We start from the raw sequence: 23,008 nt of genomic DNA on the forward strand, positions 1-23,008 counted from the left end.
ATTACATATAATAATACAATATTAATGACTCCTTGGCCTCCTTGTGAGCTTGTGAAAAAATTCAGACCATCTAGCCTTACTGAACAGGCATTAGTATGTAACTCGTCTCCTGCATGGCGTAAATGGGCTCCCAGTTCACATAAAAGCACTGCTCATATTATTTGAGACTGGTTGAGGCTAGGCGAAGGGGCAAAGTATTGTTCTTGCAAACTTCTCAAAATTCTCATGTACAGTACAATTACCATAAGAAGTTCACAAAAATGTCTGCATGTTGGGTGAAATCGGGGTTTTCATGCAGTGCTTAATTTATAAAAAACATAAAGGCCAAGGCCCTCCTTAGGAGGGCACTGCAGCTCGCACCAACCATAGCACCTGCAACACTGCCAATGGCAATAATAACACAACTATTATCCATTACACTTCTACAAGAATGACAATTCGGGCTATTCCAAGCTACCCAAAGCTACAAGAATGGCTTGGGTGGCAGGTATAAGTAATATTTCAAGTATATCTAATTAATAATCAATTGTTGTTGTACTCATCTTTAAATTAGATGGACAGCGCCACCATGTGGCAGACTGTCATAAGTGCCAGTGTTGTCAACTAAGTACCGCACTGAGCACCGGAAACCACTGGCTCAAATAAAACACTGCTTTTATCAAAAGTTTAATAATGTTTCAAGAAGAAAAGACCATCACCATCCATTTAGTTTGAACTGGTCTAAAATTAACTTGCCAGAAAAGGGTGCATCCATTTTTAGAACCAGCCAGCACTGGAGCAGAAATTTAAGCATTTTCCCCGGGAAAGACTGTCCTGAGGCACAAAACATAGGAAAAGCAGGATTCTCCGTAGTCTGTGGGAAGGCCAATAATTGCGATCTACGAGATACTTAATTTGTGTAATAAAACTGTGCCTGTTGCTAAAGTCAACCATGCCGAATCAGACATAAAGTGTGCAATATAAAGACACCCTCTAAAATAAGGGATTACAAGCCTGCACTTGATTCACCTTGGATTTTCACATTTTGGCCAGTGTAGCCCCTGGGTGAAAAACTACACATTCTCCTAATTATCGATGATTTCACAGCTCCAAAGGGACCAGTGACTTCTGTTACTGGCCCCATCGCTATTTCCATGGCACATAGAATAAAGATCCTAATGGGAAAACCCGTCCCACTCTATTAAGGGGCTGGCTCTCTTATTCGAGAGAAAGCAGAACAGCTTAACAAGCAGAGTTCAACAAACTGATCGATTTTTCAATGCAGTAGCAACACAAAAAAGCTTCTGCAGCTGCTTAACTTCCAACATGAAATATCCTGCACACCTAAAAATGCTCTTCCAAACGACCTTACAGAACACTGCACCACCATGAAAACTGCATTCTCTGTTTGGTTATCTGGCAGTGTGAACTGTGTTTTTGGACAACCCTTGCTATAAACTCTGGACATCCATTGAGTATAATAACCAAAAAACAGAAGCAAATGAACACATATTCCAGAAAAGGCCAACAAAACTACCTTATGAGAGACTAACACGCATTACTAGTGGTTGCCTAACAAGACATGAAGATTGTAATATTGACCTGCCAAACGACATAAGTGTGTTCGTAGTGTTCGTAAACATGTATGCGGCTGTGAAAGACGCCCTAGTGCTACCCACCTGTTCACTATTGATGCGTGCCCCTTGTAGACTTCTAAGCACTGGCCCGTCGTCACGTCCCACTTCCTGACAGTGTGATCGGCGCTGCACGTGAAAGCCGCCTCGTTCTCCAAGTGACAGAAGGTGATGTAACTTCCATGGCCTGGGAACAAACGGGTCCAGAAAAAGAAACAATTTGTTATGATGGGATTGGACATCGCATTTGTAATTCAGGCTTAACTATTACTATTCCCTTGGTAATTCGGTATGCTTTATTTTATTGTATTGTAATTTTATTGTTTCCAATTATTATATGAGGTACAAGATAAACAGGAGTCGCCATTTTGGATAGTATGAAGCATGCCAACTTCCCTAAAGTTGTAATGATAGTATATCGTCGGTGAACTATACAGGGGCGTAGGAGACACTAAATTTCTGGGGGGGACAGGGACAACCTTGAGGTGGGCTCCCTGCACAAAGTTTGCACCCAGAAGGGTTGCCGTGGTGGGGGGAGATGGGAAAGGCGGTCGCTTCCAGTCGAATCCTGTGTGGCCTGCAATTCCCTGTCTGCTGGGCCCTTTGCTGCCTGTTAGGCAGCGACTGGCTCTGTGATGCTGTTCGCCTGTGTGAAGTCCTAAGAGGCCTGTACTGCCTGCTGGGCGCAGTGCTTCCTGTAGATTCCTGTGATGCCTGCCATGCACTGTGCTGCCTGTTGGGAGCTTTCTTACTAGTCAGGCTGTGTCAGTCTCTGGGTCTCTGCCTGCCTGTGAAGGCCAGTGAGGCCTATGATTGCTGCGAGGTCCTTGTCTGACTGTCAAGTGGCAGTCTCTGTGCTGCCGCGTTCCTGTGAACTGCTGTGCTGTCTGATAGGGCCAGCCTTAGTGCTGGTGGCGCCCTATGCGACATTGTTTGTTGGTGCCCCCCAGTGACCACCTCTGCCACGGATTCCCTCACTACTATCCATCACCACTCTCTCTCAGATGCATTTCATTCGTTTTATAGCACCACTCATACCGGGAAATATCCCTTACAACGCAATCAATGCAATGCAATGCATTGACCACGCTGCCATTAACACAAATATGGGTCTAGCACACATGCCTTTACCACACATATCTTTACCACACATATGCGTGGTTACAGCATAGAGAGCGGTCTAGCTGTCCGGGTGGAACAGGAAGACGCAGAGGAGAGAGAGGTAAGTAGGGCTGTGGTCGGGTTTAGAGAAGGAGGTTGGGAGGTTGGGGTCATTTTTAGGGCAGGGTAGGGTTGGGGTAGTTTTTAGGACAGGGTGGGGTAGGTTTTAGGGGTCAGGGGGAGTGCATGGAGTTCAAGTAGTTTTAGGACAGTGTGGGGTAGGTTTTAGGGTACAGGGTGGGGGTCATGTAGTATTTAGGACAGAGCGGGTAGGTTTTAGGGTTCCGGGTGGGGGCAGGGGCATCAAGGTAGGTTTTAGAGCAGTTCAGGGTAGGTTTTATGGTTCAGAGTGGGGGTCGGGGTAGTTTTTAGGACAGGGCAGGGTTACTTTTAAGGCTCAGGGCAGAGGGGTTTAGGGCTCAGGGCAGGGGCAGTTTTAAGTCCTTGGATGGGTGGAGTATGGTATCAGGTGTAAGGGGGCAGGGTAGGGAGAATTTACCACGCATGTTCCTTTACCAAACATGCTTTTACAATGAAATTTGTTGTAAAGGCATGCGTAGTAAAGACACGGTCATTGTTGAGACCACGATGTTAAGGCATGCACGATATACGCATGTGTTGTTCCATCATTCATCCCTCATACCAGTCTATGGTGTCAAAGCACTTTACATCACACAGACATTACGCAGAGACAATCATCATATATGTGTAAATCAGTGTATATGAAATGTTACATAAGACAGAGGACTACAAGGTGTAGGTGTCACAGGTCATCCATACTGGTAGCAGGTATAGTTTCAAAGTGCTTTATCTGGAGAAGCGCAAACTCAGAATTTAAAACATAACACCATGGTTGGGGGCTCTCTTTAATATTAAGAACTGATTTGCGCTCAAATCAACTTGTTTTGCAACATTAAGTTAATCAAAAAGTAGGGGGGAAATCATGACGCTCTAATCTATACCTTGATGTTTGCATGTAGCTCTTTGATGAGTTCATTGCTCACTGTTCTATATTCAGTTTTCATTTATAAATTGCAGGGGACAAAAAAGGAGCTCTCTGGTGTAGGAAGCTGGCCTCGTGTGTGGCGAGTATCTATGGTATTATCACCTTATACCAGGTCCAGGTATCCCCTTATTAGTGAAGTGTAGGCAGTGTCTAGAAGCCAGGCTCTCTAGAGGTAGCTGTGGATGAACAGCCAAGACTTATCTAGGACACATGCAAAAATCATGCAATACCACTGTAGTCACACAGCACTTACACACATGAAAGAAACACGTGTTACAAAAATAAAGGTTCCTTATTACAGTAACACAAACACTAAAAGACAAGATAGGCAATACTCCAATAGGATGTAAGTAACACACTATTGTATGTACAACAGCAATCACAAATTGGCATAAAAAGAAATAGAAAACAGTGAAAAGCAGTAGGCAATGCTGAAGGCCTAGAGGGGACCAGACCTTATACTAAGAAAGTGAAATGCAAAAGCTGGGTCCCCACCCAAGGAAGTGGAAATGGTAGAGGGGAGCTGGAGGAACTAGGAAATCCCAAAGGTAAGTACCAGAGTGCCCCCCAGCAACCAGGAGAAAAGAGGTAAGTTACTGTTTTTTCCCTGACCCACCAAAAGGACTACAGAGAAGGATATTGCAAAACGCAGACAAGACTGCAAGAAACTAGAGGTGGATCCTGGAAGAGTAAGACCTGGAAAAGAAGGGCACCAAGTCCAGTTTACGTAGGATGGTCCGGTCGTGGCAGAAGCCACTACCCACCCATCTGTGGATGAAGGAGTTGGTCGACGGGGAGACGAAGATGGTCAGCAATGCAGCACTGGAGCAGATGAAGAGTTCCTAGGTGATGCAGTCGACGTCCCATGCCAGATGAAGAATTGCAGTCAGTCTGTGGTGTGGAAAACCCACCAACAAGCCTTGGCAAAAGCAAATGTCGCAGTAGGAGAAAAGTGGAGCTGCCGGGGACCAGCAAGGTCCAGGTGACGATCAGCAAGGCAGAGAGTCTGGAGGAGGAGAGGCAGCCCCCACAGAAGACCTACAGGCAAGGAGCCCAGGAGCTGTAGAGAGGCCCACAGCACACATGAACAGAGTTCCTACTTCACAGATGAAACACGTTGAGGGCTGTGCTTCACAGAGAAGAGTGCCAGGTGCTGAGGCTACACGGAGCCTGAAGATCCCTTGGAGGAGGTAACAACAAGCCTTGGTAGCTGCAAGAGACGCAGTGCATGGGTGTACTGTCCTGCATGGGAAGGCAAGGACCTACCTACTCCAAAGTTGGGCAGCTGGTAGAGAGGACCAAGGAGACCACTCCAGACTACCACCCCTGATGCAGGATACACGCAGCTCAGGAGGAGAGGAGATCCATGCAGCCGGTTGTTGTTGCAGTTGGTGCCTGCGGATGCAGGTAAGTGACTCCTTCACTCCAAGGAATTTTCCTTCTTTCTTCTCATGCAGACTGAAGACTTGCTGCCCTCAGAGGAAGCACAGCTGGGCAAATGTTGCAGTTGCTGGAAGGAGTCAGAGAAACAATGTTGCGTGGCGAAGTCGTCGCTGGAGCTGCAGATTGTAGGTTTCTGTGAAGTCCAGTTGCGGTTCCAGTGGCCAGAAGTCAAAGTAAACGTTGCAGAGGAGTCCTGCTGGAATCTTAGACGTCAAATCTGAGGACCCACCCAAGAGGGAAACCCAAAATAGCTCAGAAAGGGGGATTGGTCACCTAGCCGGGTGACCACCTAGGAGGGGGCTGTGATGTCACCTTCCTGACCTGGCCACTCAGATTCTCACAGAGGCCTCTGCCAACCTTGGATTCAAGATGGAAGAATCAAGTGGCCACTTGGAGGAGCTCTGGGCACCACCCCTAGGGTGGTGATGGACAGGGGAGTGGTTACGCCATTTCCATTGTCCAGTTTCACGCCAGAGTAGTGGTTGAGGTCCCTGAACTGGTACAGACTGTTTTATGCAAGAAGGGCACCAAATGTGCCCTTCAGAGCATACTAGTAGCTTGCCGAGGCTACCCCTCCCAAGCCTTGTAACGGAGAGGGTGTTGCCTCCCTCTTCCAAAGGAAATCCTTTGTTCTGCCTTCCTGGGCATGATCTGCTCAAGCAGCAGAAGGAGGGCAGAAATCTGTCTGAGGGGTGGAAGCAGCGTGGGCTGTCCGGAAGACCCATAAAGCTGGTAGGAGCAATGCTGGGGATCCTCTAAGGAGCCCCCAAAGTGCATGGAATCATACAATCAATACTGACAATAGTATTGGGGTATGATTCTGACATGTTTGTTACCAAACATGCCCAGGTTCGGAGTTACCATTATGTAGCTGGACATAGGTAGTGAACCTATGTCCAGTACAAGCGTAAAATGGCGTCCCCGCACTCACGAGGTCCAGGAAAATGGAGCTGGAGTTCGTGGGGGCACCTCTGCTCCTGCAGAGGTGCCCTCACACACAGGTACTTGCACCCTGCCCTCTGGGCTAGGAGGGCCTACCATAGGGGTGACATACAGTGACCTGGTGCAGTGACCTGAAGTGAAAGGGTGCATGCACCTTTTTCACGCAGGCTGCAATGGCAGGTCTGCAGACACAGTTTACATGGGCTCCTATGGATGGCATAATACATAATAAATGCTGCAGCCCATGGGGAACCTCTGATCCCCCAATGCCCTGGGTACCTGGGTACCATATACTAGGGACTTATAAGGGGCACCATTATGCCAAGTGTGGAGTGTGTGTGGTCCAAGCAACCAAATTTAATGGGAGAGAGCACTGGGGTCCTGGTTAGCAGGATCCCAGTGAACACAGTCAAAACATACTGACAACAGGCAAAAAGTGGGGTAACCATGCCATAAAGAGGGTACTTTTCTGCATCTGACAAAAGCAGTAACCCACTAACCTATTCACATTATATACACTTTGTGATCTGCATGTAGACGGCCTTTGTAGCAGGCATAGTAACCCTGTACGGTATGATGAGTCAAAACTTCCACTAGACAAAACTTCAATCTCTCTCCAGAATGACCATTAATCACCGGAATTATCTGAAGATTTTTATTGTTGCCCGAAAACTGTTGGTGGCAAGGAACATCCAGCAGGTGCTTTTAAAGTCACAATATACTTGCAAACGCAGCACCCCCATCCTAAGTCAGCACCCAGTGCGGCAGCACCGGTTGCATCACCCTAGCTGCCTTACCTAGTCCTGTCCATCTCTCAGGCCATCTGGTTCTTCCTGGGACCCGTGCTGTGTGCTGGTCTCTCCGCTGTCTATCCAGCAGTGCCAGGCTCTGTACCACCACAGCCTGTGAAGTCCTGCAAAGCCTGTGAGCTGCCCCAGTGCTGGCTTCGCATCCACAGGCCATTGGCAGGAAATGAGATTTACAGACAGCCCTTGGCCTTTAGAGCGGGCTTTCACAAATACCAGGAAGGCTGAGGGAGAGACAGGGGACCGAAATGTTGGGGGGGGGGGCAGGATGTCAATTTAGGGGACAATAATTAGCACTGGGGCAGGCAAGCTGGAGACAGAGGAGGCAAGCTGGAGACAGAGGAGGGAAGAGAGTGAGAGAGAGGTGACAGAAAGGGGAGCCCTAACAAACATTGGCGCACAGGGTGCCACCAGCGCGCTAAAGCCTGCCCAGCTCATATCTCACAGTAACTCAACAATACTGTTTTTAGAAAGGGAGATACTCTGCAACACAGCACTGGATTTAAAAAGAAAGGGAGTTACTTGGCAATACTTTATTTAATTACACAAACCTCCTTACCTTCTCACATCTTGCTGCTGTCTTCAGGGTTCGTTCTTCAAGGGACAGGAAGGGTAGGGCTCAGGAGGGACGGGATGCAGACAGCAATCAACAAAGGGCCTCTCCTCTCCCTTTGTTCTCAGAAGTGCAGACTGCAGGCAGCTGTGGGGCAAGGTGAGAAGGAATCCCTTGTGTGCTGCAGCACAACAAAAGGGCAGAGGGCAAGTGTCCTGGAGGCAGGTCACAGGTCAAGTGCAGGGCCAGTATAGGTAGCCTTTCACGCGGCGCTAATGGCCCTGCGAATTACAGGAGAAGGGAAAATTCTTCTGTCCCCTCGTCCCCCCCACCCTTGTCCCCCGTGTCCCCCCCACTCCAAAATCTGGGGGGGACATATCCCCCGCGTCCCCCACACTTCCTACGCCCATGGAACTATAGCCCCCCCCAAAAAAAATAGTATGCCCATTATATCAGCTACCACTTCATCGAGCTAAGTATAATGTCCTCTTAATTAGACTCATCTTGGGATGTAGTGGTAAGGGTGATAGGGTGGATGTAATATTTTTGTAGTTTGATATTCCAACTGCGATTTAGTGGTAGAACTCCAATCCTGTCTTCTTCAGCCTAACACGCACCCCCGCCCCCTCCAAAAAACCTGTTACCCGCCATGGAGCTGAAAATTGAAGCCTCCTTTCCATCTCATCCGGCATGACATAATAAAGCTAGTCATGTTCACGACACTAGAGACAGTCATTTCTAGAAGAACTCTTTCATGCATATTTAGTGCTCAACTTTTGTGAGTGGTTACAGGTGGTCGACGTCTGCACTCTTTTATGGAGACCAGGATTTTGTTTTTATCATCAAACACTGACCCAGAGCAAGAGAGAGAAAGGCAGAAACGTGTGAAAAATGGAGGCAAAGAAACATTGACAAACAGTGCCACGGGAAGAGGGCAGGGATAAAAAAAAAAGAACTTGCGAGAGTGAGATTAAACATATTGATACTACTAGTAGCTTTCAGTAGTCTAATAAGGAAGAAGTGTGATGGTAGGTGGCACCATACCTTGCAGCAACCTACAGCTCTGACTGTCTGAAGTCCTCCACAGTCTCGCTGTGCAGTCTTCGCTGGCAGTCAACAGGTGGCGCCCGTCGGGGCTCAGGCTCAGCCAGTTGATGCCTCCACGGTGGTCGGAGCACACCTTGAGCAGGGAGGAGCAGGTGGAGCGACAGGTGGAGCCACCGCTCCCCATCCTCCGGGGCCCGGCATGAGCGGCAGCAGGAGCAGGAGAAAAATGGGCTGATGATGGAGGTGGATGCATGAGACGAGAGCGGAGCTACTCACAGGAGCACTGAGGATTTGGAACCCTATCACTTCTTCTTACCATTCGAACTGGGACTTCACATCTGCTGTGTCTGCAACATACAAGAAATCGTTAAGAAAATTAGGAACTGGAAGCCATCAGCAGCACCATAGAATACTACAGAAATAACCTCTATCCACCTCATCAACAATAGTCAGTGGGGAACCAAACCGTGATTTAGTCCAATTGCTAGGTTTACGGCACTGGTAGTAAAGGAAGTAATTTAATGGGTGTCTTCTCTTACTAGTCTCATCGGTGTGATGGGCCCTGCTATGTTGAGGGTAGGCTGGGTAATAGAAGGCTTGCTTAAAGGGATGACGGTACATGCTTCTAGAAAAGCATGCACAGGATTCCCCACCCTGGTGATAGAGCGTAACTTGGCTTTGCCACTATGTTTCTGGGCAGAGAACATGAAAGGGTGGTCATTTTCTGGTGGTCACAATTTGGTGGTCACATTTTGTTTTACATTTGATATGATTTATATGTCTATACTGCAAAGCATATGAGTGGAGTGCATCTTGGGTTATAACATTTAATCAACGTTTATGAATATCTATTTGAGAATGTTTTAAAAGTATTATTTTGCACAATCAATCATTTACTCTGAAAGCATATTTGTGTTTTATTAACTTGGCTAAAGTGAAGGCCTACACATATAATTTTCTTTTTACAGTTAACTTTCAGTGTGGAGCTGTTTTTCCTAAATGTTTCTTTTGAGATGCAGTTGTTAGGAGCGGGGATGTAATCGACCACAAGCTTATTGTGCGTGAGCGATAAGAAAGCCTGAGACAAACTATGCAAGGACGTAGAGAGGAGTGTTGCTTTTGAAATTTGCTGAGACCGAAGAGTATCAAGATTGGTTGTATCAGGGGTTTGAAAATTGTAACTTTCAATTAATTTTAATTAGGGTTTCAATCAAGAAGCTTTAACCCCTTCGCTGCCAGGCCTTTTCCCCCTCCTGTGCCAGGCCTTTTTTTGCCTATTTGGAATAGTTCTCGCATAGGCCCTCATAACTTTTTGTCCACATAAGCTACCCACGCCAAATTTGCGTCCTTTTTTTACAACATCCTGGGGATTCTAGAGGTACACAGACTTAGTGGGTTCCCCTGAAGGAGACCACAAAATTAGCCAAAATACAGTGAACATTTCGTTTGTTTTTTTTTAAATTGGAAAAAAGGGCTGCAGAAGAAGGCTTGTGTTTTTTTCCCTGAAATTGGCATCAACAAAGGGTTTGCAGTGCTAAAATCACCATAATAATATTAGGCCGATCTGGCCCCGGGGGGGGGGGGCAGAAATGGCCTAGAAATAATTTGCCCCCCGAGGAGCAGCCCTTGCCCAAGGGGCTGCTCCCCTTACTTCAAATAGCACACCAAAAAATATATTCCCTGGTGTCTAGTGGTTTCTGCCCCCCCTGGGGGCAGAAATGGCCTAATAATAATTTCCCCCCCCCGAGCAACCCTTACCCAAGGGGTCGCTCCCCAAACACAAAAAAAAAAAAAATAATAATAATAATATTTTCCCTGGTGTCTAGGGGGGTTTCTGCCCCCCCTGGGGGCAGATAGGACTAATTGTATTAGGCCGATCTGCCCCCAGGGGGGCAGAAACAGCCAAAAAACCAATTTCCCCCTTGGAGAGCGGCCATTGCCCAAGGGGCTGCTCTCCTTGTGAAGTAAATAAATAAAAAAATTCCCTGGTGTCTAGTGCCATTTCTGCTGTCCAATCGCATCGCCTTTCCTCTCCTTTCAGGCTTCTCTGCCCCCTCCACGTGATCGGAGGAGAAATGTGATCGGGCCCGGAGGGAAGGCCTCTGATGAGGTCAACACGCGAAAGAGCGCTGACGTCATCAGACGCCACGGGGGGTCACGGGGTGGGGCGGGGGTGGAAGGGTAAGCGATTCCCCTTCCATCCCTGCCTAGGGGAGAGGTCTGCCTGGCCATCGAGGGGAGAGCTAGCGCTCCCCCCGGGGGCCGATTGCCGGACGAGGTGATCTCGTCCAAGGCACTGGGGAACCGGCACTTTGGACGAGATCACTTCGTCCTGGGCACACAAGGGGTTAACTGTGATGTCATCGTCTTGGGAAACTGTGATTTAAAGAAGGTGTAGTTAGTGAGAGATTAAGACCCTTTCATACCCTTGAGTTTAACTGACCCTTCTGAGGTATAGACCTCATACTCTTATGTGGCTTTATGCCACCACCCCTCTCTTAACAGAATATTCTCCCTGAAATCCTTTTGCAGACCTTTCTCAAATACCCCTTTAGTATTAGAATAGTTAGGGTTTAGTTTAAATGGTTAGGCAGGAGACTTTGATTTTAGTGACCACATGCTTTTTCTGATCTTTTACATTGTAGAAATCAAAGTTTTAGTCCTGTATATGCTAACAAGGTTCAACATTGTACGATGCTTTAATTCTCCTTTGGTGATTTGATATATTTATACTATGGTTTTGAGACTCAATTATGTAACGTTGTCTTTGAGTCTGTAATAAACCCTTTTAAGCCTTTGAATTGACTCTGGATATTATTATGTAACATTTGGGTTGTATAGAAACCATGTAATGAATTTGATACGTGTTACTCTTCACCCCTTGAAACGGAGAAGAAAAGATTAATCGGACCCTAGAATTAGTGAAAGGGCCCCAGGCTCTCTCACTGGTATGGGAAGAGTGTGCCTCATCTTGGGGCTCAGAACCTCCGGTTTCAATGGTATAGAATATGGACTTGAGGTAGACATTTGCAGGAGGGTTTTGAGAGAAATGCAGACATTACAATAGTCCATTAAAATACTTAGCACTTTATAAACTTTGCATCATAGAAACACTATGAACTGGGGGGTAAAAACAGACGCTTTCAAACCCTGCACACAAAGGTAAAATTGTTTTAGCATTCAATCATGCAATAACTATGTTTCCAGTGTACTCAGTCCTAAGGGGAGAATGCCCCTACACCAATGGGAAAGGCATGTTGATGTACATTTGTGCCCACTGGTGAGGGAGGAGGTGGCCTGGCCATATATATATATAGACCATGAGACCCCTGCAGTAGCAAGAGTCAGATGAGAATGACTGTACAGCAGGTGCTGCAGCTTGTGACAGAGTGTGAACCCCAGCCTATTAAGAGGAGTCAGCTGTGGCTAATGAGGAAGGATTCATCAGGCTGGCAAACACAAGCCAGTCTGTAGGCTCTGCAAGGTGAGGAAAAGGAAACTTAGTCAGCCTGAGGTGATCTGCTCAGGCTGCAGGTAGGGTTTTCAAGGCAGTATGCACACCATTACATGCTGCATGGGGGGATCTGGTGGGTTTTGGGTTATTTGACTGATGCAGGGGCAGTGGCTGTCATCCTAGGACAGTCCCAGCCACTTTCAGTCCAATAGACAGGTTTATGTATTCTTGGCAAGCAAGGAATGCATTTAGTCCTTCAGAGGAGCAGTACACTTTTCCAGGCTTCTCAATGCACCATTTGCAGTACAAGGCAGAATACCTTGTCCATTCATATTTGTGTTACAATACATAAGCTACTTGCATGGAATTATCTGAGTGATCCAGTGACATCGTGTGAGATCACCTGATATCAAGCACAAATCAGAACTGACTGACCTGCATTCTTTCACTGTTCTTGATTTCTACTGTGTGTGAACTGTTTGGGAATTCATCCTGTTTCAAACCAAGGCCTAAGATTGTCTTCCTGACAACTAAGGGACCTATCCTAAAGAGGACCCTGCCCAAACCACCATGAATGGAAACAGGAGCAGCATATGACCAATGGCACTTTCTCTTTGGTGTGTGGGTCGACTTCTGGACTCTTCTTGGTTATGTCTATACTCAACAGAAGTGAAAATAAAGGGGAGGATGGGGAACACTTCTGCGTGAGTTTGGCATGTCCTAGTCCACAGGTAAACTATATGCAGTTTTCTAGGATACTGGTAGAGCTAGGGGTTTCCTAAATCCATTTGTGTACCATAAAAGCTGGGGAAATTACCTAATAGAGGAACCTGTGCCCATTGGAACTGACTTCTACAGGACTGCTGTGCCTCTTATAAGTGGAATAACCCTTCATGAAAATTAAAGGATATTTTGTAAACTGACAGACAACCTGGTGAACCACCTTACAGTATCAGTCCCTCTAATGCAGGAGACTGGAAAGCACTTGATCCTCCTGTACCTATATAATTAACACCTCTTTAGCCACCACTACCTTCAGGAATGCTTTCTTTGATTTCCACCAGCACACACCACCAACATAACTATTATCCCCTAGCAAGCATATCATGGGAAGCTCATCATCCTTCCTTGTACTACAGATCCATATGCAGCTAAACCCACCAACAACATTGATTGTCAGATGAGCCACCTTGTCATACAACTTCCTTCCCTCTAACACAAACTACATTTCTATACATAGTGGTCCTAGAACCCTACTTTCCTCATAGCACCTCATGGAACCACGCTAAGTGACACCTGATTACTCCTTAAATGTCTCTACCAAAGCAAAGAGAGAAATATGAACTAATAAAATAGCATGTAACTGTTAAAGTAAGCATCCCTCCCACCTCAGCAAACTCCAATAGTTCAAGTTCAGCCTCTTACCTCAAACATACATGAGAGAAAGTGAACATTCGGTCTCAATGTACAACAATGTTCAAGTGACTACTTCTTCCTCAAAATCATTTCCCACATGAAATCGTATTATAATACCTCAAACATACACCACAACGGAAAGCCAATCCTCACACCATTCTTCATTCAATAAGTATCAAGGAGTAGGAGTCCCTCTGCTCTAACAAATCATTACAATAAGAGATTCTCCCACTACTAATACAACATGAGGGGGGCGTAATGTTCCACCTTCTATCATATCAGAGTATAAGGCTATGAATTTCTGACAACATACATCACAAAAATGACATTATCTGAAAATAAGGAGGAAAATAATGAACAACCATGATAACAAAATTAAAATGCAGAACCCTGAAATTTAAAATTTGTTGGGTAATAATTAAAAAATATGAATATTGAAACTATTTAAATCACTGATAGATATTTAAAAATAGTATTGTCACATTAAATAAGAAGTGGGAGACGGATGAAATTAGGATTCGGGTAAGGGTTATAAATATGTTTAGGATTCATTTTACAGATGATGTTAGGGTAAAGTGAGAATCAGTTTAAGGGTCTGCGTTAGAGTTGGATTAACTTTCAGCATAGAAAACGGAATAAGCAGCACGTTAAAACTCCTGTGGAAACTGATGCTAGGCAAGGAATTTTGGGGGTGCGGTGTCACTGCTTCATTAAGAGGTGTGGATATGGTAACGTGTCATAACATGCGCTATCAGAGCTTATGCATCTGACTATAATTTATTTTGTCTTTTTCTGATCTCTTTATCTCATGCAAATTTCACCAGGCATTTCTCGGCAAAATGTGCATGGTCAAAAAACACTGGAGAGTGGTCATTTTGCAAAATGTATAGTCCTATTTCAGGCACAAACTCCTCATTGTGTCTCAGTCAAATTACCATGGGAGTTGTAATAATGGCTTAGGGCTAGAGTTAGGATGAGAGCAAGGGGTAGAATTATGGCTAGGTGGGATGTCATCTTTTTGTCATGATGTCATCAACCTTATACAAAGTTGAAAAACTGTCATTACAAACTATTAATTCTGTTTTCTTCATCACTGCGTATCTTCATTATAACATTTTTCATTTTCACATAGATCATATTGCTACAGCTGAATTCTCCTGTATCCAAAAGACACCTTTAGATAAAGTGAGTCCTCTTGCCTGTCACAGAATCATCTGGGAAGACAAACTTCCGACCCCCCCATCTACAGTTAATGGGGAAGTGAAATCCTCAAATCCTTTGAGGAAATAGCTATTCCTACTTCCAAATACACCACAAGAAGTGAATCCTCTCAATTCCATCATGCACAAATGTGTAAAAGTGGATCGGCTTGCTTTACGGAAAGTGCACGCTCTCGCCTGCAAACTACACCCATGTTTACGAATTAGACCATGGTTCATTTGTAAAAATAAATAAATAAATAAGCATTGGTGCCCAAAGTCTTTCTTAGGAGCCCCCCACCAATATTGATGAGCATCATGATTGCTTAATGTCAAGAATGCCTAGATTTGATTCCATCTCATGGGTCATCCTTCCACCACTGTTCACTTTTTTGTCACTTTCTTACTCCTGCAAGTTCGTTCTCATCTCTGACTTCTCTCTTTGTCACTGTTTTCATATATTTCTCTTCCTGTTTCTTTCTTCCTTTTCTGCCTTTTTCTCTCTGGCTCAAAGTCTATAGATATAAAAATAATTCTTGGTTCCCACAAATGAGTGCTGGTGCTGAGTACAATCGACAACTGGCACAGATTAAACCTGACGGTTCAGGAAGTATATTTTTTCTCTTTCAACTTAAACCATGTGAAAAGAAAATCTGCTTTCATCGTGTATTAGTTTGTACTTTTCCACCAAGGGTTTTGAGCCTAATGCAAATGAGAAGAGTTTATAAGAGTACATCAATTGATGGACTATATGTTCAACTACTACTATCCCTAATTCTGGATGTTTTCTTCTCGCTTTTATACCTCTCCTGCTCTCTGCTCTACTCTTCATTCTCTGGAGCACCCACAGAGAGAAACCGACAAAGGGTATAAGTAAAAATAAGTATGTAAATCTTGAAATCCTGTAACATACCAGTAACTAAAAGCAAATCCTTCCACATCAAACGTACATCTTTGTTGTATTGTTTGTACTGTATTTCACTATTTATATGGCTCTTCATACCCTGACCAGGCCTCATATCATTCCAATTGATATTGTGTTCCTGGTTGCCCTTTTGGAGCATATGATTTATGGATGTAGAATGTAGTTAGGCCGACAGTTGGGGCGCATCAGGATTAGTGATGTGCTACAATAGGGGGGCAGAAGCCACTAGATACCAGGGATATATATATATTTTTTTTAGGAGTGGGGAGCAGCCCCTTAGGCAAGGGCCACTCACCTGGGGGGTCAAATTGTTTTTAGGTCATTTCTGAGCCCCGGGGGGGCAGATCGGCCTATTTTTATTAGGCCAATCCGCCACCAAGGGACGCAGTAACCACTAGACACCAGGGATTTTTTTTGTCACGTCAATTTCCCGCAAGAGGAGCGACCCCTTAGGCAAGCGTCGCTGCCCTGGGGCACAAATTTATTTTTGCCCATTTCTGCTCCCCTGGGGGGCAGATCGGCCTATTTTAATTAGGCAGAGGAAACCACTAGGCACCAGGGATTTGTTTGGGAGCGACCCCTTAGGCAAGGGTCGCTCCCCTGGGGGGCAATTTTTTTTTAGCCCATTCCTGCCCCCTTTGGGTGCAGATCAGCCTATTTCTATTAGGCCAATCTGCCCCGGGGGGAGGGGGTGGCAGAAAGCCCACTAGACACCAGGGAAGAATTCTTTTTCAAAAAAGAGGGTGGGAGTATGGCCATACCCCCACCCCAAATAAATGGGGACAAATTTGTTCTGCCCACCGGTGGGTAGATGGGGCAATTACCTCCCATCACATCCTCGGGGGCAGAAAACCTACTAGATCTAAGGGAATTAAAAAAAAAATACAAAATAGGTGGGTGGTGGCTACCAACCAGTATGGGCATGGTTATGCCCCCACCCCAACTGAATGTGGTAACAGTCCTTCAGCTCTCCCCAGCACACTAAAAGATCTTATTCCAATGGCAAGCAAGAGGACATTTGATTATTTTGGGTTTTGGTTTTACATTTGGGCCATGATAGCTTGTCTAACTCTTAAAATTGTCCCACTTGGAATGGTGAGGGCAGCACTTTTTGGACTTTGGGTCGCTGCCATGTAGAAAAATCTACAAGACCTAGACACATCTGAAAACTAAACATCTTGGTGAGTCCAGTGTGGTGTGCTTCACATGCAGCCCGCACCATTTTACTCACAATGCCCTTGAAACCTCCAACTTTGCTTGAAATCATACATTTTCCCCACATTTTTGTGATGGAACCTTCTGGAATCTGCAGGATTCCACAAAATACTTACCACCCAGCATTTTCACATCCATGCTGATAAAAAATTCTGCCCCACTTGTCAGCCTAAAAGTGTTTTTTTTCAAACTGCCCTTTTGGACCCGCTTTGGTTCTCCCTCAATTTGACATGTTTTTGGCTCTTCTTTGTCACAGGCACTTGGCACACCTACACAAGTGAGGTGTCATTTTTATCAGGGGATGGAGGGGAACATTGGGTGGTAGGAAATTTGTGCCTGTGCAGTGATCCCACATAGAAATGTGGGAAAAACAGTGATTTTTTTTAGCTAAATTTGAGATTTGCAGAGCATTCTGGGTAAGAAAACAGTGGGGGATCCACGCAAGTCAGACCTCCCTGGACTCCCTCCGGTGTTTAGTTTTCAGAATTGTCTGGGTTTGGTAGGTTTCCCTAGATGGCTGCTGAGCCGAGGACAAAAAATGCAGGTGCCACCCCTGCAAAAACAGGTAGTTTTGTATTTGATAATTTTGATGTGTCCACGTAGCGTTTTGGGGCATTCCCTGTTGCGGGCCCTAGGCCTACTCAGACAAGTGAGGTACCATTTTTATCAGGAGACCTGGGAGAATGCTGAGTAGAAGGAAGTTTGTTGCACCGAAATGTGAGGAAAAGCTGTTTTTTGCCAAATTTTGAGGTTTGCTAAGGATTCTGGGTAACAGAACCTGGTGAGAGTGCCACAAGTTATCCCATCTTGGGTTCCCCTAGGTGTCCAGTTTTCAGAAATGTATAGGTTTGCTAGGTTTTCCTAGGTGCCAGATGAGCTAGAGGCCAAAATCCACAGCTAGGCACTTTGCAAAAAACAGGTCAGTTTTCAATGTAAAAATGTGATGTGTCCATGTTGCGTTTCCTGTCATGGGCACCAGGCATACCCACACAAGTGAGGTACTATTTTTATGGGGAGACTTGCGGAAACACAGAATAGCAGAACAAGTGTTATTGCCCCGTGTCTTTCTCTACATTTTTTCCTTCCAAATGTAAGACAATTTGAGAAAAGCCCTGTAATTCACATGCTAGTATACATACCCCGGAATTCAGAGATGTGCAAATAACCACTGCTTCTCAACACCTTATCTTGTGCCAATTTTGGAAATACAGAGGTTTCCTTGATACCTATTTTTCACTCTTTATATTTCACCAAATGAATTGCGGTATACACAGTATACAATGAAAACCCATTGCAAGGTGCAGCTCCTTTAATTGGCTCTGAGTACCTAGGGCTCTTGATGTACCTACAAGCTCTATATATCCCCGCAGCTAGAAAAGTCCAGCAGATGTACCGATATATAGCTTTAAAAAATCTGGACAAAAATGGCTCTTTTTTCACCTCAATTTTAATATGTTTTTATTTTAGCTTTCTGTAGGAAAAACTTGAAGGATCTACACAAATGACCCCTTGCTGAATTCAGAATGTTGTCTACTTTTCAGAAGTGTTTAGCTGTCCGGGATCCAGCATTGGTTTCACACCCAATTCTTGCACTAAGTAGAAGGAGGCTGAAAGCACAAAAATAGTAAAAATGGGTTACGTCCCAGTAAAATGCCACAATTGTGTTGAAAAATGCGGTTTTCTGATTCTGCCTGTTCCTGATAGCTGGGAAGATGGTGATTTTAGCACCACAAACCCTTTGTTCATGCCATTTTCAGGGAGAAAAACACAAGCTTTCTTCTGCAGCTCTTTTTTCCCATTGTTTTTAAAAAACTACATTTTAGCTGTATTTTGGCTAATTTCTTGGTATCCTCCAGGGAAACCCACAAACTCTGGATACCTTTAGAATTCCTAGGAAGTTGTGAAAAAAGGACACAAATGGGGCATGGATAGCTTATGTGGAGCAAACTACCACAAATAGCCAAAAAAAGCCTTGGCACCTGAGGGGGAAAAGGCCTGGCAGCGAAGGGGTTAACAAACTAATTGTTTTCTTGTATTTATTTACTGCAGCATGCGTTTTAACTGTTTTAGTCCACATTTAAAATGCAAGCCTGTAGACTGGTTGGCTTTGCCAATACTTGTTTTAAGAAACAGTCTGAATTATACAAGTAGGTGAATTGAAAAAATATTGGATATTCGTATTCTCTAAATAGAAGGTGAGTGTCAATTATTCTTATTCTTGCTGAAATTGTGTAGGTATCTAGTTTTGCAGTAGGCAAAAGTGTACCCGGTCTCACGTGTCACAAGTGGCTCTATGTAAGTTGCACATTGCATGAAAAATAATACCTCTTGCCATGGGTGCCATTGTAAGAAGTGAATGTCCTGAAGTATCTTAGATATTTGAGGAACAGCTTTGCTACTAATGCCTCATTATGTAAATATGATGGCAGAACAGTGCACATTTAATGTGATTCTGAACACAATGAGTAATTGTCAGGGTCGGTGCATAATCTCTCCATAAGGGATGTAAAGATGCAAATGTTCTATGGAGAAAGGGGGACAGTCCAGAGGCTTGAATGGAAGTAGAAGCCTTGCAAAACAAGCTTTGACAAAGCCAATAGGTCTTGCCTATGCAAGAGCTATGAGGTTTGCCAATGTGTTTAGGCATGTTGTACACCAGAGTTACTGCTGCTCAAAATAGCTACAAGATAGTGGCATAGAGGGGAGTGGCGTGGAGTGTCGTAGGGCAGAATGGAAAAGAGTTGAGAATAGTGTTGTAGAGTGGAGTGGCATAGAGTTCTGTCTACTGGAATGACACAGAATGGAGTTGTGTAGAGTTCCGTAAAATGGAGTGGCGTAGAGTGGACTGGTGTAGAGTCTCTACTAGCATAGAGTGCTGCAGAGCACAGTGGCGTATAGTGGAGTGGAGTGCAGCAGCACAGCATTCAATGGCATAGAATGCAGTGGCGTAGAATGCAGTGGCATAGATTATAGTGTTGCATAGTAGACTGCAGAGGCGTAGAGTGCAGTGGTGCAGAGTAGAGTGGAGTGGCGTAGAGTAGAGTGGCATTGAGTACAGTTTTGTAAAGTGCAGTAGTGCTGAGTAGAGGAGAGTGACAGAGTGCAGTGGTGTAGAGTGGTGCAGAGTTCAGCAGTGCAGAATAAAGTATAGTGTCGTAGATTGCTGTGGCATAGATTGCAGTGGCATTGAATCTAGTGCTGCAGAATGCAGTGGCGTAGAGTGGAGTGATGCAGAGTAGAGAGGCACAGAGTGCAGTGGCGTAGAGTGCATTGGCATAAAATGTAGTAGTGCAGAGTAGAGAGGCAAAGAGTTGAGTGGTATAGAGTGCAATTTTGCAAAGTAGACCGTTATAGAGTGTAGTGCTGTAAAGTGGAATAAAGTGCATTGGAGTAGAATGCAGTAATCTACAAGGGTGCTGCTGAGTAGAGTGCACTAGCATAGAGTGCAGTGGCATAGAATACAATGGGTCAGAGCAGAGTGCAGTTTTGTACAATGGTGTGATGCAGAGTAGAGGAGAGTGAGCTGGTTTAGAGTGAATTGGCATAGAGTGCTGCAGAGTATAGTGGTGCAGAGTGGCATGGCACAGAATTCAGCAAAGTACAATGCAGCATCATAGAATGCAGTGGCAAAGATTAGTCTTTAGAGTGGTCTATAGTAAAGAGCAGTTGCATAGAGTGCAGTTGTGCAGAGTAAGGTGGCATAGAGTGTAGCGTGTAGAATACAGTTGGGTAGACTGCAGTGGTGCAGAGTAGAGTTGACATAGGGTAGAGTGGCATAAAGTAGAGTGGCAGAGAGTGCGTTGTAGTAGAGTGGTGCAGAGTACAGTTGGACAGAGTGCAGTGGCATAGAGTGGAGTGCTTTACAATGCTGTGGTGTCGAGTGGAGTGTTGCTGAGTAGAGTGGCCTAGAGTGTAGTGGCGTAGAGGTGCACTGGCATAATATGCAGTAGTGCAGAGTAGAGTGGCATACTGTTCAGTGACAGAGTGCAGAAGTGCAGAGAATACTGTCATAGAGTGCAGTGGTGTAGAGTGGCATAGAGTGTATTGGCGGGAAGTAGAGTGGCATAGAGAGCAGTGGTGTAGAGTGCAGTGGCGTAGAGTCCAGTGACATACAGTACACTGACAGAGTGCATTGGAGCAGAGTGCAGTGGCACAGAGTAGTGGAGAGTAAAGTGGCGTAGAGTGGATTGGCATAAAGTGCTATGGCACAGAGTGGAGTTAGAGTGCAGTGGTGTGGTGTGGAGTAAAGTGGCATAGAGTACAATGGCATAGAGTAAAGTGTAGTTGTTCTCCAAATGCTCCACACAAAATGCTCTCTTCAATTAAGCTTAATTTGAGAGCAGAAACTCTGAATGCCCTACTATTATTGTCCTCATAAAATTATAGTGCCAAAAACGTTGCACTAGAAAATAAAAAGCTGCTCCCAACTGACACAAATGTCCTGGTTTTTCTACTTTCTAATGCAGAGCACTGACATTCTTCCATCTGGAGGTCAGACTTCTCTCAGCAGTATTCCTGATCCCCAGTCTCTGCTTTTGGCTTCAAAGATGTTCACTTTGTACCTCTTCCCTACTTTATCCCCATCTTTTCTGTGTTCAGCTCACTCTGGACCCTGCCCACTCCGTGGCTCTTGCCCGCATGGTGCCCTGTGGCCCACTCTGTGATCCCTAGTTTTCTTTGTGCCCCTTTATACACTCTTGCAACTCAATCAACTCTATACCCACTCAGCCCCTCTATACCGTAATAGCCCTCACCCACACTGTGTCCAGTTATCCACTTTGTTTCCCACTCACTCTCTCTCACTCTTTGCCCTGTTGGAATTTAGGTGACTCCTCACTCACACTAAAGCCCTCACTCAGTCTTTACCACCTCACCCGTGTGCACCGTCACCACCATCTCACCAACTCTGTGAAACGCACCATTTGGTGCCCACTCAGTAACTTGCATGTCTCTCAACTCACTCTCATTTAGAGAATATCACCTGCTTCAACCGTCTCCCTCACCAAATGAGCACAATGCCTTTTGCAGACACCAATGGGCGCGCCCTCACAGCAAACCTAGTGTAATGTAACCAGTGCTATGTAAAGTGTTCCAATACCTTCAGGTTGAGTTTGAGCTTTATAAAACTGCAAAACAAAAAAAAAACCTTCCCTGCTCTCTGATCACATTATTTCACATTCATGTGTGGACTAATTCTGAAAATAACATGAACGTCATCCTCCAAGAAACGGATGGAAAAATCTGCTAAATTTGTCACCTCCCCTGTTCTCTGTGCTGTGCTTTCTTGTCCTTTCTGTGCTCTTGTCACTGTTTTCCCTCGCACACTGTGCACCTCGACTGCTCTCTGCCCAGAACTCTGTACCCCCTCACACACATAGGGCCTCCTCACGCAATTGATAGTCTTCGATGTACACCACACTCCAGCAAATACACTGTCCCTGCCCACAATGTGTCCCAATTCGCCTGGTGTAACCTCAACCAGTTTGTAATTCCCTCATCCACACTAGTGGAACTGGAAATGTGGAAATCTGAGGCTGTTGTGTTTTCTGCATAATTAAGGATTTACTCCATTTTCCACCAGTCTACCATCTGCTGCATAATTTGCACAAGTTGAGGTATTCTAGCTTAAATGGATCTAAAGTTACTAAAATAAACGTTTCAAGCATGGTGTTGCACAGTGACAGAATCCTTGCAAATTCACCGTTCAGTTGCTGAAAGCTGTTTTCGGTGTTTTGGTACTAATGAAGTGAAACGCTTGCCCAGACAAACCATTGTCATTGAAAATGTAGTTTACTTTAGGTTAACCTGGACTACATCTTCCAGAGTGCACTAGGTTGTTAAATGAAAGTTTGATTAAGTTTGGGGAGATGTTGGTGGTTTTCTCGTAGTATCGCAAATACTGTCATTCATGAGTGTAAGTTGTGCCACTACGTGGGTATTAAAACTTTAAATGCTATTTTAAGTGTGAGGTTTGGCAGTGAAGCTATCAAAATGAGAATAAATTGACAATAAACAAAAGAGTGGGATTTGGGTCTGTCCCTGTCAACTCTTGCCCTTCTTCGACCAAGCTCTTTAAACTTAAGATTTTGTCATTCCTGACTTGGATCAGCATAGTGGACAATTAATTTCTCACTTAAAGTTATTGGCTGTTTCAGTGTATCCTCCTACCAACACTTCAGTGCCTGAATTCAACTTAATTGAGGATTAGTTTACAGATATTGCCAACTC

General features: G+C 45.0%; 1 protein-coding gene across 1 annotated transcript in view; it reads right to left on the reverse strand.

The window, feature by feature from the left end:
• Window positions 1–23,008, reverse strand: part of WDR86 (WD repeat domain 86) — a 309,109-nt gene that overhangs the window by 281,606 nt on the left and 4,495 nt on the right. Inside the window, exons 2-3 of the mRNA XM_069211095.1 lie at window positions 8,569–8,918; window positions 1,659–1,800 (exon numbers count right to left, since the gene is read on the reverse strand). Coding sequence (XP_069067196.1) covers window positions 1,659–1,800; window positions 8,569–8,824 — 398 coding nt within the window. The 5' untranslated portion in view covers window positions 8,825–8,918. The remainder of the gene's footprint in view (window positions 1–1,658; window positions 1,801–8,568; window positions 8,919–23,008) is intronic.

This window comes from Pleurodeles waltl, chromosome 10, assembly GCF_031143425.1.
Source record: "Pleurodeles waltl isolate 20211129_DDA chromosome 10, aPleWal1.hap1.20221129, whole genome shotgun sequence".
Classification (NCBI taxonomy): Eukaryota; Metazoa; Chordata; class Amphibia; order Caudata; family Salamandridae; genus Pleurodeles; species Pleurodeles waltl.